The sequence below is a fragment of the Salvelinus fontinalis genome, chromosome 1 (assembly GCF_029448725.1).
Source record: "Salvelinus fontinalis isolate EN_2023a chromosome 1, ASM2944872v1, whole genome shotgun sequence".
NCBI classification, from domain to species: domain Eukaryota; kingdom Metazoa; phylum Chordata; class Actinopteri; order Salmoniformes; family Salmonidae; genus Salvelinus; species Salvelinus fontinalis.
The window spans coordinates 96,752,748-96,769,824 of NC_074665.1; the positions used below are offsets into that span (position 1 = coordinate 96,752,748).

Sequence of the window (17,077 nt, forward strand, 5' to 3'; positions counted from 1 at the left end):
TTTAATCAATTTTAGAGTAAGGCTGTAAAGTAATTTTTTTGGTAAAAAGTCAAGGGGTCTGAATACTTTTCGAATGCCCCGTATATACACAAGAGTGTACAAACATTAGGAACACCTTCCTAATATTGAGTTGCACCCTCTTTTGCCCTCAGAACAGCCACAATTTGTGGGCATGGACTACAAGGTGTCAAAGCGTTCCACAGGGATGCTGGCCCATGTTGAGTCCAATGCTTCCCACAGTTGTATCAAGTTAGCTGGATGTCCTTTGGGTGGTGGATCATTCTTGATACACAGGAAACTGTTGAGTGTGAAAAACAGCAGCGTTGCAGTTCCTGACATAAACCAGTGAGCCTGGCACCTACTACCATACCCCGTTCAAATGCATCTTTTGTCCTGCCCAGTCACCCTTTGAATGGCACACATACACAATCCATGTCTCAATTACCTCGAGGCTTATTAAAAATCCTTCTTTATCCTGACGAGCTAAAATGTTCGCCACCGCGGCCAGCCACCACGGCCAGCCACCGCGGCCAGCCACCGCGGCCAGCCACCACGGCCAGCCACCCACCACGGCCAGCCACCCACCACGGCCAGCCACCGCAGCCAGCCACCCACCGCGGCCACCCACCACGGCCACCCACCGCGGCCAGCCACCACGGCCACCCACCGCGGCCAGCCAGCCACCGCGGCCAGCCACCACTAATGACTATAAGGGAAACACCGGTGTGTGCGGGGGCATGTCTACACTTGGTGAAGCCGTTAGTGATGATGCTAATGATGGAAAAGCTTTTCCCAAAAACCTTCTCAATTAAAATGTTCATTATAAAGTAGCCTATGGGCTACCCGGCAAAATTATATCACGATTATTTGTATCAATACAGAGGCCATTTGTTTTGCAAACTCTGCAAATCACATGAGCGCTACAGAAACATCGCTAACCAAACAGTTCCTGGCTGGTGCATAGTGGAATTAAAAGGGTAACTCCATCTAAAAATCTATTTCCTATATTTTTCCCCAGACCTGAAAAGTAGTCTCCTGATGTGGTTTAATCATCTCATTGTTGTTTGTTTATTTGTTTAAGTATGATTGATAAGGAAAAGCCAAAGAAAAACTAAATGGAGAAAACAGAAATCAGGCAAAAAATCTAAAAGGTGTGTGTGTTTATATATTTATTTATATGGCCTTAAAGCAGATACTGTATTCACAACACAGCTTTAACAATCAACAGCCAAGAGGTTCCAACCAAGATGACTTACTACAACTACTGGGTGGCGCAGCAAAACACCTGACCTACTACAGCCAATAAAAACACTCAAACTGTTCCAAAATGGCACAATTAAAGGGGTTGGGCGGTACGCAGATGTTCATACCGTTTCTGTATCGTCTCTGCTATAACCAAGACGATTAATCTTCACGTCCAGACACTTAGCAAACCAAATGCATAGCTGCAGCCCTGAGCTGGATCATTTATTTAACATCCTAGATTTCTTATAATTATACTCAACTTAAAAATATATCTATTTATTTTTTCAAACAGTATTGAAAAAAATCATACCTTCTGTATTTCAAAATATTGTGTTTATACCATATAGCCCAAGCCTAGAAACAATAAGTAATAACTACAAGTATAGAAACACAGTATTAACTCTTACTATTGGATGGCGCCCTAAAATAACAAAAAGGAGCTGATCGTGGACCACAGGAAACGGAGAGCTGAGCACGCCCCCATCCACATGGCTGTAGTGGAGCGGGTCGACAGCTTTGAGATCCTCGGTGTCCACATCACTAAGGAACTATAATGGTCCACACACACCAACACAGACGTGAAGAAGGCCCGACAACACCTCTGTCCCCTCAGGAGGTGAAAAATATTTGGCATGGGCCTTCAGATCATCAAAAAGTTTATACAGCTTCACCATTGAGAGAATCTTGACCGGCTGCCTCACCGCTTGGTATTTGATCACATGGAAACACAGAGGGTAGTGCATACAACCCAGTACATCCCTGGGGCAGAGCTCTCTGTAATCCACCCAGTACATCCCTGGGGCAGAGCTCTCTGTAATCCACCCAGTACATCCCTGGGGCAGAGCTCTCTGTAATCCACCCAGTACATCACTGGGGCAGAGCTCTCTGTAATCCACCCAGTACATCACTGGGGCAGAGCTCTCTGTAATCCACCCAGTACATCACTGGGGCAGAGCTCTCTGTAATCCACCCAGTACATCACTGGGGCAGAGCTCTCTGTAATCCACCCAGTACATCACTGGGGCAGAGCTCTCTGTAATCCACCCAGTACATCCCTGGGGCAGAGCTCTCTGTAATCCACCCAGTACATCCCTGGGGCAGAGCTCTCTGTAATCCACCCAGTACATCCCTGGGGCAGAGCTCTCTGTAATCCACCCAGTACATCCCTGGGGCAGAGCTCTCTGTAATCCACCCAGTACATCCCTGGGGCAGAGCTCTCTGTAATCCACCCAGTACATCACTGGGGCAGAGCTCTCTGTAATCCACCCAGTACATCACTGGGGCAGAGCTCTCTGTAATCCACCCAGTACATCCCTGGGGCAGAGTTCTCTGTAATCCACCCAGTACATCCCTGGGGCAGAGCTCTCTGTAATCCACCCAGTACATCCCTGGGGCAGAGCTCTCTGTAATCCACCCAGTACATACCTGGGGCAGAGCTCTCTGTAATCCACCCAGTACATCACTGGGGCAGAGCTCTCTGTAATCCACCCAGTACATCCCTGGGGCAGAGCTCTCTGTAATCCACCCAGTACATCACTGGGGCAGAGCTCTCTGTAATCCACCCAGTACATCCCTGGGGCAGAGCTCTCTGTAATCCACCCAGTACATCCCTGGGGCAGCGCTCTCTGTAATCCACCCAGTACATCCCTGGGGCAGAGCTCTCTGTAATCCACCCAGTACATACCTGGGGCAGAGCTCTCTGTAATCCACCCAGTACATCACTGGGGCAGAGCTCTCTGTAATCCACCCAGTACATCACTGGGGCAGAGCTCTCTGTAATCCACCCAGTACATCCCTGGGGCAGAGCTCTCTGTAATCCACCCAGTACATCACTGGGGCAGAGCTCTCTGTAATCCACCCAGTACATCCCTGGGGCAGAGCTCTCTGTAATCCACCCAGTACATCCCTGGGGCAGCGCTCTCTGTAATCCACCCAGTACATCCCTGGGGCAGAGCTCTCTGTAATCCACCCAGTACATCCCTGGGGCAGAGCTCTCTGTAATCCACCCAGTACATCCCTGGGGCAGAGCTCTCTGTAATCCACCCAGTACATCACTGGGGCAGAGCTCTCTGTAATCCACCCAGTACATCCCTGGGGCAGAGCTCTCTGTAATCCACCCAGTACATCACTGGGGCAGAGCTCTCTGTAATCCACCCAGTACATCCCTGGGGCAGAGCTCTCTGTAATCCACCCAGTACATCCCTGGGGCAGAGCTCTCTGTAATCCACCCAGTACATCACTGGGGCAGAGCTCTCTGTAATCCACCCAGTACATCACTGGGGCAGAGCTCTCTGTAATCCACCCAGTACATCCCTGGGGCAGAGCTCTCTGTAATCCACCCAGTACATCCCTGGGGCAGAGCTCTCTGTAATCCACCCAGTACATCCCTGGGGCAGAGCTCTCTGTAATCAACCCAGTACATCACTGGGGCAGAGCTCTCTGTAATCCACCCAGTACATCCCTGGGGCAGAGCTCTCTGTAATCCACCCAGTACATCACTGGGGCAGAGCTCTCTGTAATCCACCCAGTACATCACTGGGGCAGAGCTCTCTGTAATCCACCCAGTACATCACTGGGGCAGAGCTCTCTGTAATCCACCCAGTACATCACTGGGGCAGAGCTCTCTGTAATCCACCCAGTACATCACTGGGGCAGAGCTCTCTGTAATCCACCCAGTACATCCCTGGGGCAGAGCTCTCTGTAATCCACCCAGTACATCACTGGGGCAGAGCTGTCTGTAATCCACCCAGTACATCACTGGGGCAGAGCTCTCTGTAATCCACCCAGTACATCACTGGGGCAGAGCTCTCTGTAATCCACCCAGTACATCACTGGGGTAGAGCTCTCTGTAATCCACCCAGTACATCCCTGGGGCAGAGCTCTCTGTAATCCACCCAGTACATCACTGGGGCAGAGCTCTCTGTAATCCACCCAGTACATCCCTGGGGCAGAGCTCTCTGTAATCCACCCAGTACATCACTGGGGCAGAGCTCTCTGTAATCCACCCAGTACATCCCTGGGGCAGAGCTCTCTGTAATCCACCCAGTACATCCCTGGGGCAGAGCTCTCTGTAATCCACCCAGTACATCCCTGGGGCAGAGCTCTCTGTAATCCACCTAGTACATCACTGGGGCAGAGCTCTCTGTAATCCACCTAGTACATCACTGGGGCAGAGCTCTCTGTAATCCACCCAGTACATCCCTGGGGCAGAGCTCTCTGTAATCCACCTAGTACATCACTGGGGCAGAGCTCTCTGTAATCCACCCAGTACATCCCTGGGGCAGAGCTCTCTGTAATCCACCCAGTACATCACTGGGGCAGAGCTCTCTGTAATCCACCCAGTACATCCCTGGGGCAGAGCTCTCTGTAATTCAAGCATTCTATACCAGGAGGTGTCAGAGGAAGGCCCTAAAAATGGTTAAAGTCTCCAGCCATTGAAGTCAGACTATTCTCTCTGCATTCACATAGCAAGCAGTAACGATGCACCTGGAACCAACAGAGCCCTGAACATCTTCTACCCCCCCGGGCCACAAGACTGATGAATAGTTAACCAAACAGCTACCTGGACAATCTGCATTGATCCCATTTTGCACAAACTCTTTTCACTCATCACGTACGCTGCTGCTACTGCTTATTATCTATCCTGATGCCTAGTCACTTTACCCCTACCTATATGTACATATCTACCTCCCTTACCTCTACCCCTGCACATTGACTTGGTACTGGTACCATGTGTATATAGCCAAGTTATTACCCCTGCACATATGACTTGGTACCTGTACCCTGTGTATATAGCCAAGTTATTACCCCTACACATCAACTCAGTACTGGTACCCTGTGTATAAAGCCAAGTTATTACCCCTACACATCAACTCAGTACTGGTACCCTGTGTATAAAGCCAAGTTATTACCCCTACACATCAACTCAGTACTGGTACCCTGTGTATAAAGCCAAGTTATTACCCCTACACATCAACTCAGTACTGGTACCCTGTGTATAAAGCCAAGTTATTACCCCTGCACATTGACTTGGTACTGGTACCCTGTGTATATAGCCTAGTTATTACCTCTACCCCTACACATATGACTTGGTACCTGTACCCTGTGTATACAGCCAAGTTATCACTACTCATCTTGTATTTATTTCTCATGTTTTTATCCTTCTATTATTTGTTCATCTTTCTCTCTGCGTTGTTGGGAAGGGTCCGTCAATAAGCATTTCACCGTTAGTCTACACCGGTTGCTTAGCAAGCATGATGACAAATAACATTTGATTTGAAATCCTACTTGATTGGATAAAATCCTGTGAGTGAACACAGTAGTGTCTATTCCAGTAATGTCTCTCTAGCTAGCCATTAAGATCACATCTCACCTTACGGGTTCACGTGACCTCACACCTTACGGGGTCACGTGACATCACACCTTACGGGGTCAAGTGACCTCACACGTTACGGGGTCACGTGACATCACACCTTACGGGGTCAAGTGACCTCACACCTTACGGGGTCACGTGACATCACACCTTACGGGGTCACGTGACATCACACCTTACGGGGTCAAGTGACCTCACACCTTACGGGGTCACGTGACATCACACCTTACGGGGTCAAGTGACCTCACACCTTACGGGGTCACGTGACATCACACCTTACGGGGTCACGTGACATCACACCTTACGGGGTCACGTGACATCACACCTTACGGGGTCACGTGACATCACACCTTACGGGTTCACGTGACATCACACCTTACGGGGTCACGTGACATCACACCTTACGGGGTCACGTGACATCACACCTTACGGGTTCACGTGACATCACACCTTACGGGTTCACGTGACATCACACCTTACGGGTTCACGTGACCTCACCCCTTGCGGAGTCACGTGACCTCACACCTTACGGGTTCACGTGACCTCACACCTTACGGGTTCACGTGACCTCACACCTTAACGGGTTCACGTGACCTCACACCTTAACGGGTTCACGTGACCTCACACCTTAACGGGTTCACGTGACCTCACACCTTAACGGGTTCACGTGACCTCACACCTTAACGGGTTCACGTGACCTCACACCTTACGGGTTCACGTGACCTCACACCTTAACGGGTTCACGTGACCTCACACCTTAACGGGTTCACGTGACCTCACACCTTAACGGGTTCACGTGACCTCACACCTTAACGGGTTCACGTGACCTCACACCTTAACGGGTTCACGTGACCTCACACCTTAACGGGTTCACGTGACCTCACACCTTAACGGGTTCACGTGACCTCACACCTTAACGGGTTCACGTGACCTCACACCTTACGGGTTCACGTGACCTCACACCTTAACGGGTTCACGTGACCTCACACCTTAACGGGTTCACGTGACCTCACACCTTAACGGGTTCACGTGACCTCACACCTTAACGGGTTCACGTGACCTCACACCTTAACGGGTTCACGTGACCTCACACCTTAACGGGTTCACGTGACCTCACACCTTAACGGGTTCACGTGACCTCACACCTTACGGGTTTACATGACCTCACACCTTACGACTTCACGTGACACACTTACATTTTACATTTTAGTCATTTAGCAGACGCTCTTATCCAGAGCGACTTACAGTAGAGTGCATACATTTTACATACTGAGACAAGGATATCCCTACCGGCCAAACCCTCCCTAACCCGGAAGACGCTATGCCAATTGTGCGTCGCCCCACGGACCTCCCGGTTGCGGCCGGCTGCGACAGAGCCTGGGCGCGAACCCAGAGACTCTGGTGGCGCAGCAAGCACTGCGATGCAGTGCCCTAGACCACTGCGCCACCCGGGAGTTCAGTCTATGACTTGGGTGACTGGAGTCTTTGATAAGACGTACTTTGTTGTACATTAACTTACAGATAACTAATATGTCTCTATGCTCACAACCCCCCCCCCCCCCGTTCGGGCTGGAAGCCAATGGGTCGGGCGCAGTGCAGCGCCCCTGTAGCCTATTATAAAGAGGTACTAGGACTCTATACCTTGGTTAAAAGATGCAGCTGACATCAGGGAAGTGCACTCAGCCATGGAAGATCTAAGCACGGCCTGTACAACAGGACTGCAGCGAGGGAAATCTATTTACTGTCTGTGCTGCTGAAGACTGTATGATGACGCAGAGCCAGGGGTCGTATTCATTAGGAAATAACGTAGCGAAAAGCTTTTGCATAGAATGAAAATGAGGGTTTCTTTATTGTTTCAGTCTTCATGCACATGTATGGCTTGTTCATGAAGAATAGAGAGAGGCTGCAGTATGGATGACTGGGCAGGAAAGATTCAGATGGCCCCTCTGTGCTGCTGGGGGGGTGCGCTCTCTCTCTCTCTCCCCGTCATGCTGGGGGCGCGCTCTCTCTCCCTCCGTCATGCTGGGGGGGGGCGCGCTCTCTCTCTCTCCCCGTCATGCTGGGGGCGCGCTCTCTCTCTCTCTCCCCGTCATGCTGGGGGCGCGCTCTCTCTCCCTCCGTCATGCTGGGGGGGGGCGCGCTCTCTCTCTCTCCCCGTCATGCTGGGGGTGCGCTCTCTCTCTCTCTCCCCGTCATGCTGGGGGCGCGCTCTCTCTCCCTCCGTCATGCTGGGGGGGGGCGCGCTCTCTCTCCCCGTCATGCTGGGGGTGCGCTCTCTCTCTCTCTCCCCATCATGCTGGGGGCGCGCTCTCTCTCTCTCCCCGTCATGCTGGGGGTGCGCTCTCTCTCTCTCCCCGTCATGCTGGGGGGGCGCTCTCTCTCTCTCTCTCTCTCTCTCCCCGTCATGCTGGGGGCGCGCTCTCTCTCTCTCCCCGTCATGCTGGGGGGGCGCTCTCTCTCTCTCTCTCTCTCTCTCCCCGTCATGCTGGGGGTGCGCTCTCTCTCTCTCTCCCCATCATGCTGGGGGGGCGCTCTCTCTCTCTCTCTCTCTCTCTCCCCGTCATGCTGGGGGTGCGCGCTCTCTCTCTCCCCCCGTCATGCTGGGGGCGCGCTCTCTCTCTCCCCCCGTCATGCTGGGGGCGCGCTCTCTCTCTCCCTCCGTCATGCTGGGGGCGCGCTCTCTCTCTCCCCCCGTCATGCTGGGGGTGCGCTCTCTCTCTCTCTCCCCGTCATGCTGGGGGGGGCTCTCTCTCTCTCTCCCCGTCATGCTGGGGGCGCTCTCTCTCTCTCTCCCCGTCATGCTGGGGGCGCGCTCTCTCTCTCCCCCCATCATGCTGGGGGGGGCTCTCTCTCTCTCTGCCTCCGTCATGCTGGGGGGGGCGCGCTCTCTCTCTCTCCCTCCGTCATGCTGGGGGGGGCGCGCTCTCTCTCTCCCCCCGTCATGCTGGGGGCGCGCTCTCTCTCCCCGTAATGCTGGGGGGTCGCTCTCTCTCTCTCCCCGTCATGTTGGGGGGGTCGCTCTCTCTCCCCGTCATGCTGGGGGGGGGTCGCTCTCTCTCTCTCCCCGTCATGCTGGGGGTGCTCTCTCTCTCTCCCCGTCATGCTGGGGGGGGCTCTCTCTCTCTCTGCCTCCGTCATGCTGGGGGGGGCGCGCTCTCTCTCTCTCCCTCCGTCATGCTGGGGGGGGCGCGCTCTCTCTCTCCCCCCGTCATGCTGGGGGCGCGCTCTCTCTCCCCGTAATGCTGGGGGGTCGCTCTCTCTCTCTCCCCGTCATGCTGGGGGGGTCGCTCTCTCTCTCTCCCCGTCATGCTGGGGGGGGCGCTCTCTCTCTCTCCCTGTCATGCTGGGGGTGCTCTCTCTCTCCCCCCGTCATGCTGAGGTGGCGCTCTCTCCCCCGTCATGCTGGGGGGGCGCTCTCTCTCTCCCCCAGTCATGCTGGGGGCGCGCTCTCTCTCTCCCCCAGTCATGCTGGGGGCGCGCTCTCTCTCTCCCTCTGTCATGCTGGGGGCGCGCTCTCTCTCTCTCCCCCAGTCATGCTGAGGGGGCTCTCTCTCTCTCTCCCCCCGTCATGCTGGGGGCGGGGGCTCTCTCCCTCTCTCCCCCCGTCATGCTGGGGGGGGCTCTCTCCCCGTCATGCTGGGGGGTGGGGGCTCTCTCTCCCCGTCATGCTGGGGGGTGGGGGCTCTCTCTCCCCGTCATGCTGGGGGGTGGGGGCTCTCTCTCCCCGTCATGCTGGGGGGTGGGGGCTCTCTCTCCCCGTCATGCTGGGGGGTGGGGGCTCTCTCTCCCCGTCATGCTGGGGAGGGGGATCTCTCTCTCCCCGTTATGCTGGGGAGGGGGCTCTCTCTCCCCGTTATGCTGGGGGGGGGTCTTTCTCCCTCCCCGTGATGCTGGGGGGGGTCTCTCTCCCTCCCCGTGATGCTGGGGGCTCTCTCTCTCCCCGTGATGCTGGGGGGGGGCTCTCTCTCTCCCCGTGATGATGGGGGCTCTCTCTCTCTCCCCGTGATGCTGGGGGCTCTCTCTCTCCCCGTGATGCCGGGGGCTCTCTCTCTCTCCCCGTGATGCTGGGGGCTCTCTCTCTCCCCGTGATGCTGGGGGCTCTCTCTCTCCCTGTGATGCTGGGGGCTCTCTCTCTCCCTGTGATGCTGGGGGCTCTCTCTCTCCCCGTGATGCTGGGGGGGGGGGTTCTCTCCCTCCCTGTGATGCTGAGGGCTCTCTCTCTCCCTGTGATGCTGGGGGGGCTCTCTCTCCCTGTGATGCTGGGGGGGCTCTCTCTCTCTCCCTGTGATGCTGGGGGCTCTCTCTCTCTCCCTGTGATGCTGGGGGCTCTCTCTCTCTCCCTGTGATGCTGGGGGCTCTCTCTCTCTCCCCGTGATGCTGGGGGCTCTCTCTCTCCCTGTGATGCTGGGGGCTCTCTCTCTCCCTGTGATGCTGGGGGCTCTCTCTCTCTCCCTGTGATGCTGGGGGCTCTCTCTCTCCCTGTGATGCTGGGGGCTCTCTCTCTCCCTGTGATGCTGGGGGCTCTCTCTCTCCCTGTGATGCTGGGGGCTCTCTCTCCCTGTGATGCTGGGGGCTCTCTCTCCCTGTGATGCTGGGGGCTCTCTCTCCCTGTGATGCTGGGGGCTCTCTCTCCCTGTGATGCTGGGGGCTCTCTCTCCCTGTGATGATGGGGGCTCTCTCTCCCTGTGATGCTGGGGGCTCTCTCTCCCTGTGATGCTGGGGGCTCTCTCTCTCCCTGTGATGCTGGGGGCTCTCTCTCTCCCTGTGATGCTGGGGGCTCTCTCTCTCCCTGTGATGCTGGGGGCTCTCTCTCTCTCCCTGTGATGCTGGGGGCTCTCTCTCCCTGTGATGCTGGGGGCTCTCTCTCTCTCTGTGTGTGTCTGTTTTAGCGCCACATCTCACAGCAAGGCCACTGGATTATTTATAACAACGCAGCAGTGAGGAGGAGAGGAGACGGAAACGACCAGCTGACAGCAGCACAGCAGTATCCCTCCTGCCCTTTCTCCTGCGATGCCACAGGACAGTGTGCCCCCTGCCAGTGCGCAACAGATACACAGACCAATCCCTCTCTTCAAAAACAGACGATTAATTGTGGTGCAAAATTTAATGTCAGTACGACAAGTAGTCCTCGTCCCAAACGACACAACCGAATAGCTTCAGAATCAGTATCCCAGTAGTGCAGCAAAGATAGTCCTGTACAGACATAAACATACGTCTTTCCACTTTGAGAGACCAAGGTGATTAGCTAGTTCCACAGGTCCCCTCACAGTACAGTGTGTATCGTACTGTACAGTCAGGAAGGCACCCCTTATATGTCTGAGACACCCCTTATTTTAAACCAGAGGGACCAGCATCACCTTATCTGTCAGCCTTCACACTGCCAGCCAATTGCAGGCCTTACAGGCCAGATCAATGTGTAGCTACATCCTAATCAATGCCGTCTTAGATAACAGGGGTGTGCAGGACAATGTATTCACGATCCTCTTTCACACCAACACTGACAGTGTTACAAGATCTTGCAGTGTTTTCACAGCTATAGGTATATAACTATATAGTTAAAGCCTATGTTTAGTGACAGATGTAGATAGCAAATATCTGACCTTGTTCTGCCTGGTGAAGAGGGAACAACTGTTGTTAACCAACCATGTGTTTGTAATAACTACATAGGTCAACCACCTAACACCTAGCTAGCCAAAACAATAGTACTTACAGCTAACTAGACAGCTCCCCTAAATAGCCATAGCCATAACTGGCTAGCCTAGCAAGTCATCTAGCTCGCGAGTTAACAAGGTTTGAATGCTGCCAACTTAGGCACTAGGCTAGCCTAGATAGTTAACTAGCAACCTTCTGTATTAGCGACGTTGCTAGCTTGCTAACGTTAGCGTGCACAAAACACCCGTGATTAGGTCAATGAATAACATTCAAAATGTTCATCTATCTGTTGAAATGGAAACGAGCTTTACCTTCAGCCACATCCTCGTCTATGGCTCCCTTCACTTGAGAGAAGCACCATTGGAAATCGTTCCCTCCTCCGACACCTACAAAACATCACAAATTGAATAAGGTGAATAAAATAGGCAGAAAATATTAGCAGATGTTATAGAAACACAGAGGAATAATTCCCACCTTTAAATGTGTACTTCAACATAGCAACTAGCTAACTATGGAGTGTAATTTGGCACACATTCTCAGAGCTGATCGGTTGCTTGCTAGCCAAGAAACTTGCAATGCTTTTAGGCCGCGCTGATGCGTGAGAACAGTGTAGGGCCCCCGCCTACAAAGTTGTCAACCTTACCTGCCATTGCCACTTTCTGCAACAGAACTGGCTTCTTTGGGGGGTCTTCCGATAGTGATTTGAGTTGTAAGGATTGTAATTTCAGTACAGGTTATTACAAGGAAACAGTTATTAGACTCGTGAATATGGGCTTACAGAAATGCCCGTGATTTTTTTTTTTTCAATCCAAAATGGCGCACATTGACAGTCGACATGACACAGTGACGTCATTTAGACGCTTCAAAAGTCTATTTCAGGCCCTCGACCGCCTCAGAAGTGCACCGTTTATGCGCAGCTTCGCAGGGCCTTGGCGAGCTGACAGATACAGGCGTGGGAAAGTGGACTATGATCTGTATGTTTTCCCCCATAGTGACCAGTCAATGTTTTGGCAAAACATAATTTTCTTGTTTCATACTTTGATAAAGACATTCGACACAAAGTCAGAGACATTGTCATAGGCATCGAAATCGAAGAGATATACAGAGCCTAATCCTAGGCCATTGGCTGGTGTTTCACAACCATTTTTATACCATGGAATAGAGCTCGCCAGCTTGTCGTCCTAAAAACCGGAAATGAGTTACCACTGGTTCGTTCAGCCATTCCTATGGGACAATTCACGGGGAAATAATAGGGTTTTGGAATAAACAGCGAAAATAAGGTCTGAGGTTAACACAGGCTTAGGATATTTTATATGTTTTAGTTTGTGAGATAATATCAGTCAGTTAACATGACATTCATGAATTATGAAGCCTTTATGCTATTTTTTTAAATGACAGAAATGCTTAAAAATTCACAAAAAAAGTGACGTTAGCTGATGCAGATTATCTCACAGAACAAAACGTATGAGATCTCCTAAACCTGTGTTTACCACACTGCTTATTTTGGGTGTTTATCAGAAAACAAAACTCCATTCATTTACACATAGAATTTGCCAAACGAACAATGGTGGAGTTAATGTCTACAAAAAGACGTCATTACTATTGCTCAGAGACCGAAACGTAATAAAAACATGTTTTAAAAACATTTTTAAAGATGTATTGTCCTGTGAACCTCTATGTTCCTGATGTGCTTGTGTGAAACTGGTGCTAGATCTAGTGAAACTAGTTGAAACTTTAAAATAAATTATCTTTTATTTTTTACTAAGCATACAAATGATTTACTCCATGCAATTGTGTGAGATAAATCACAACTATGGCAGTTGCAGGAAGCGGGCTATCTTGTCAATATAATAAATCATCTTTGTCAGTACTACAACAATAACAAAGATACTCATACTACTGACAGACAATTTACAATCTTGTTTTGGAGCAGACGGTAGAGTCCTAGATCTAGCCAGTAGAGTGCAGTGTTTAGCCAGAAATGACGAGGCTCCTCAGCTCTCTCGCTGCTCATTATGAGGTGGTGTCCTCTCCTCGCCAGTCTTCTGCCGAATGGGTAAACGCAACACATAGTCGCCAGCAAAGCTAAATGCAGTTACATTCATTCATATTAAACCTCAAAATAATTAAATGTATTTGCTTGTTTGTTTGCACCATTTCTTGTGACAACTGAACAACGAAAACTTAATTATGGTTGGCTGTGTGACTAAGTTCCTTCTAGTGGAAGCTTCTTTGCTCAATGTATTTTTAATATATTTTTTCAATTTGCTTGTTAGACTTAAAAGCATTAAAAATCCTCCTGGGCCTGACAGAGTAATCCCCTATCTACTTTGTTCTAGCTTCTCTCCTCATTATGCCAACCCATACGAGGACAAAACATGCATTTGTGAATGATATAAAAATGGCCAAATAAAGTATTTTTAAATGAACGGGGTATGGTAGTAGGTGCCAGGCGCACCGGTTTGAGTGTATCAAGAACTGTGGGGCTGCTGGGATTTTCACACTCAACAGTTTCCCATGTTTATCAAGAATGGTCCACCACCCACAGGACATCAGCCAACTTGACACAACAGTGGGAAGCATCGGAGTCAACATGGGCCATCATCCCTATGGAACGCTTTTGACACCTTGTAGAGTCCATGCCCGGCGAATTGAGGCTGTTCTGAGGGAAAAGGGGGGAAGTGCAACTCAATATTAGGAAGGTATTCCTAATGCTTTGTACACTGAGTGTATATCACATGTTAAACGCATCAGAAAATGTATTTCATGTAATTCAAAGTAAATTCTGAATTCCTTTAAAGAATGTATTTTACAACGTATTTACACATGTATTTATCAATATATTTGGAAATGTTTTGTGAAATGTATTTTATTTTAATGTATTTGTTAGAAATATAAAATTAATATATATAAAATGAATCTAATACATGAAAACATTTGCCAAATGATATTGTAACAAAATGGTTACTGTCTTAACAATGGCACTATAGTAACTGCCAATGGACTTATGTCAGACGCATTCAGACTGCAGAACTGGCGGTGTACAAACTTAACAGAGTACAACATAACACATGACACTTTCTCCAATGGGTGACCCAATGAGAGCTAACCCAAGAACACGCCTCCTGCAAGCTATGCTCCGATGGGTGATCCAACGAGAGCTAACCAAAGAACACGACTCCAGCAAGCTACGCTCCGATATGTGACCCAACGAGAGCTAACCCAAAGAACACGACTCCAGCAAGCTATGCTTCCAGATCCTCTACACACTAAAACATAGTAGTTCCTCAAGGGTTCTATGTGGTACCGTAATGACTTCAAATGGTTCTTTACAGTTCACAAAGCGTTCTTTCCTCTTTTAGTGGTAATGAAAATGTAGGGTGAAGCATCTCATTAGAATATTTTGGGGCGTGGTTTGCTTACAGCTCTTTTTTTGTGCAACCGTGAGTGGGAGTGTGATGTTAGTTTATCTGATCTCTTGTGTTTTTCCTTTACAATTCTTGACTCATCACATACATTGTTAATACTGTTTATTATCTGTCACTGTATTCCTAGTTACTTGTACATATCTACCTCAATTACTTTGTCCCCCTGATCATCGCCTCAGTACTGGTATAAGTTATCGTTACTCGTTGTTTATTTATTTTTACTTTTATTATTACGTGTTTTACTTTTCTATTGTTCCTCCATTTGCTTTCTCTCTGCATTGTTGGGAAGGACCCGTAAGCATTGCTGAAACAGGGTCCCCCCCCCCCCCCCCTCCCACTGTATAAACACAACATCACCTGGAGTCCCACTGTTTAAACACAACATCACCTGGAGTCCCACTGTATAAACACAACATCACCTGGAGTCCCACTGTTTAAACACAACACAACATCACCTGGAGTCCCACTGTTTAAACACAACATCACCTGGAGTCCCACTGTTTAAACACAACACAACATCACCTGGAGTCCCACTGTTTAAACACAACATCACCTGGAGTCCCACTGTTTAAACACAACATCACCTGGAGTCCCACTGTTTAAACACAACATCACCTGGAGTCCCACTGTTTAAACACAACATCACCTGGAGTCCCACTGTTTAAACACAACATCACCTGGAGTCCCACTGTTTAAACACAACATCACCTGGAGTCCCACTGTTTAAACACAACATCACCTGGAGTCCCACTGTTTAAACACAACATCACCTGGAGTCCCACTGTTTAAACACAACATCACCTGGAGTCCCACTGTTTAAACACAACATCACCTGGAGTCCCACTGTATAAACACAACACAACATCACCTGGAGTCCCACTGTTTAAACACAACATCTCCTGGAGTCCCACTGTTTAAACACAACACAACATCACCTGGAGTCCCACTGTTTAAACACAACACAACATCACCTGGAGTCCCACTGTTTAAACACAACATCACCTGGAGTCCCACTGTTTAAACACAACATCACCTGGAGTCCCACTGTTTAAACACAACATCACCTGGAGTCCCACTGTTTAAACACAACATCACCTGGAGTCCCACTGTTTAAACACAACATCACCTGGAGTCCCACTGTTTAAACACAACATCACCTGGAGTCCCACTGTATAAACACAACACAACATCACCTGGAGTCCCACTGTTTAAACACAACATCACCTGGAGTCCCACTGTTTAAACACAACACAACATCACCTGGAGTCCCACTGTTTAAACACAACACAACATCACCTGGAGTCCCACTGTTTAAACACAACATCACCTGGAGTCCCACTGTTTAAACACAACATCTCCTGGAGTCCCACTGTTTAAACACAACATCACCTGGAGTCCCACTGTTTAAACAAAACACAACATCACCTGGAGTCCCACTGTTTAAACACAACATCACCTGGAGTCCCACTGTTTAAACACAACACAACATCACCTGGAGTCCCACTGTTAAAACACAACATCACCTGGAGTCCCACTGTTTAAACACAACATCACCTGGAGTCCCACTGTTTAAACACAACATCACCTGGAGTCCCACTGTTTAAACACAACATCACCTGGAGTCCCACTGTTTAAACACAACATCACCTGGAGTCCCACTGTTTAAACACAACATCACCTGGAGTCCCACTGTTTAAACACAACACAACATCACCTGGAGTCCCACTGTTTAAACACAACATCACCTGGAGTCCCACTGTTTAAACACAACATCACCTGGAGTCCCACTGTTTAAACACAACATCACCTGGAGTCCCACTGTTTAAACACAACACAACATCACCTGGAGTCCCACTGTTTAAACACAACATCACCTGGAGTCCCACTGTTTTAACACAACATCACCTGGAGTCCCACTGTTTAAACACAACACAACATCACCTGGAGTCCCACTGTTTTAACACAACATCACCTGGAGTCCCACTGTATAAACACAACACAACATCACCTGGAGTCCCACTGTTTAAACACAACATCACCTGGAGTCCCACTGTATACACACAACATCACCTGGAGTCCCACTGTTTAAACACAACATCACCTGGAGTCCCACTGTTTAAACACAACATCACCTGGAGTCCCACTGTTTAAACACAACATCACCTGGAGTCCCACTGTATAAACACAACATCACCTGGAGTCCCACTGTTTAAACACAACATCACCTGGAGTCCCACTGTTTAAACACAACACAACATCACCTGGAGTCCCACTGTTTAAACACAACATCACCTGGAGTCCCACTGTTTAAACACAAAATCTCCTGGAGTCCCACTGTTTAAACACAACATCACCTGGAGTCCCACTGTTTAAACACAAC

The 17,077-nt window shown here is 49.9% G+C and overlaps 1 protein-coding gene across 3 annotated transcripts in view; it reads right to left on the minus strand.

Moving 5' to 3' along the window:
• LOC129864739 (serine/threonine-protein phosphatase 2A 55 kDa regulatory subunit B delta isoform) overlaps positions 1–12,105 on the minus strand; it is a 31,560-nt gene extending 19,455 nt beyond the window's left edge. The window contains exons 1-2 of one of the 3 annotated variants that reach the window (XM_055937041.1): positions 11,913–12,105; positions 11,581–11,655 (exon numbers count right to left, since the gene is read on the minus strand). In XM_055937041.1, coding sequence (XP_055793016.1) covers positions 11,581–11,655; positions 11,913–11,919 — 82 coding nt within the window. In that variant the 5' untranslated portion in view covers positions 11,920–12,105. Of the gene's footprint in view, positions 1–11,580; positions 11,656–11,743; positions 11,854–11,912 lie in introns of those variants that run through there. The other 2 variants (XM_055937036.1, XM_055937048.1) reach the window with 2 other exon arrangements.
• Positions 12,106–17,077: the final 4,972 nt, after the last annotated feature.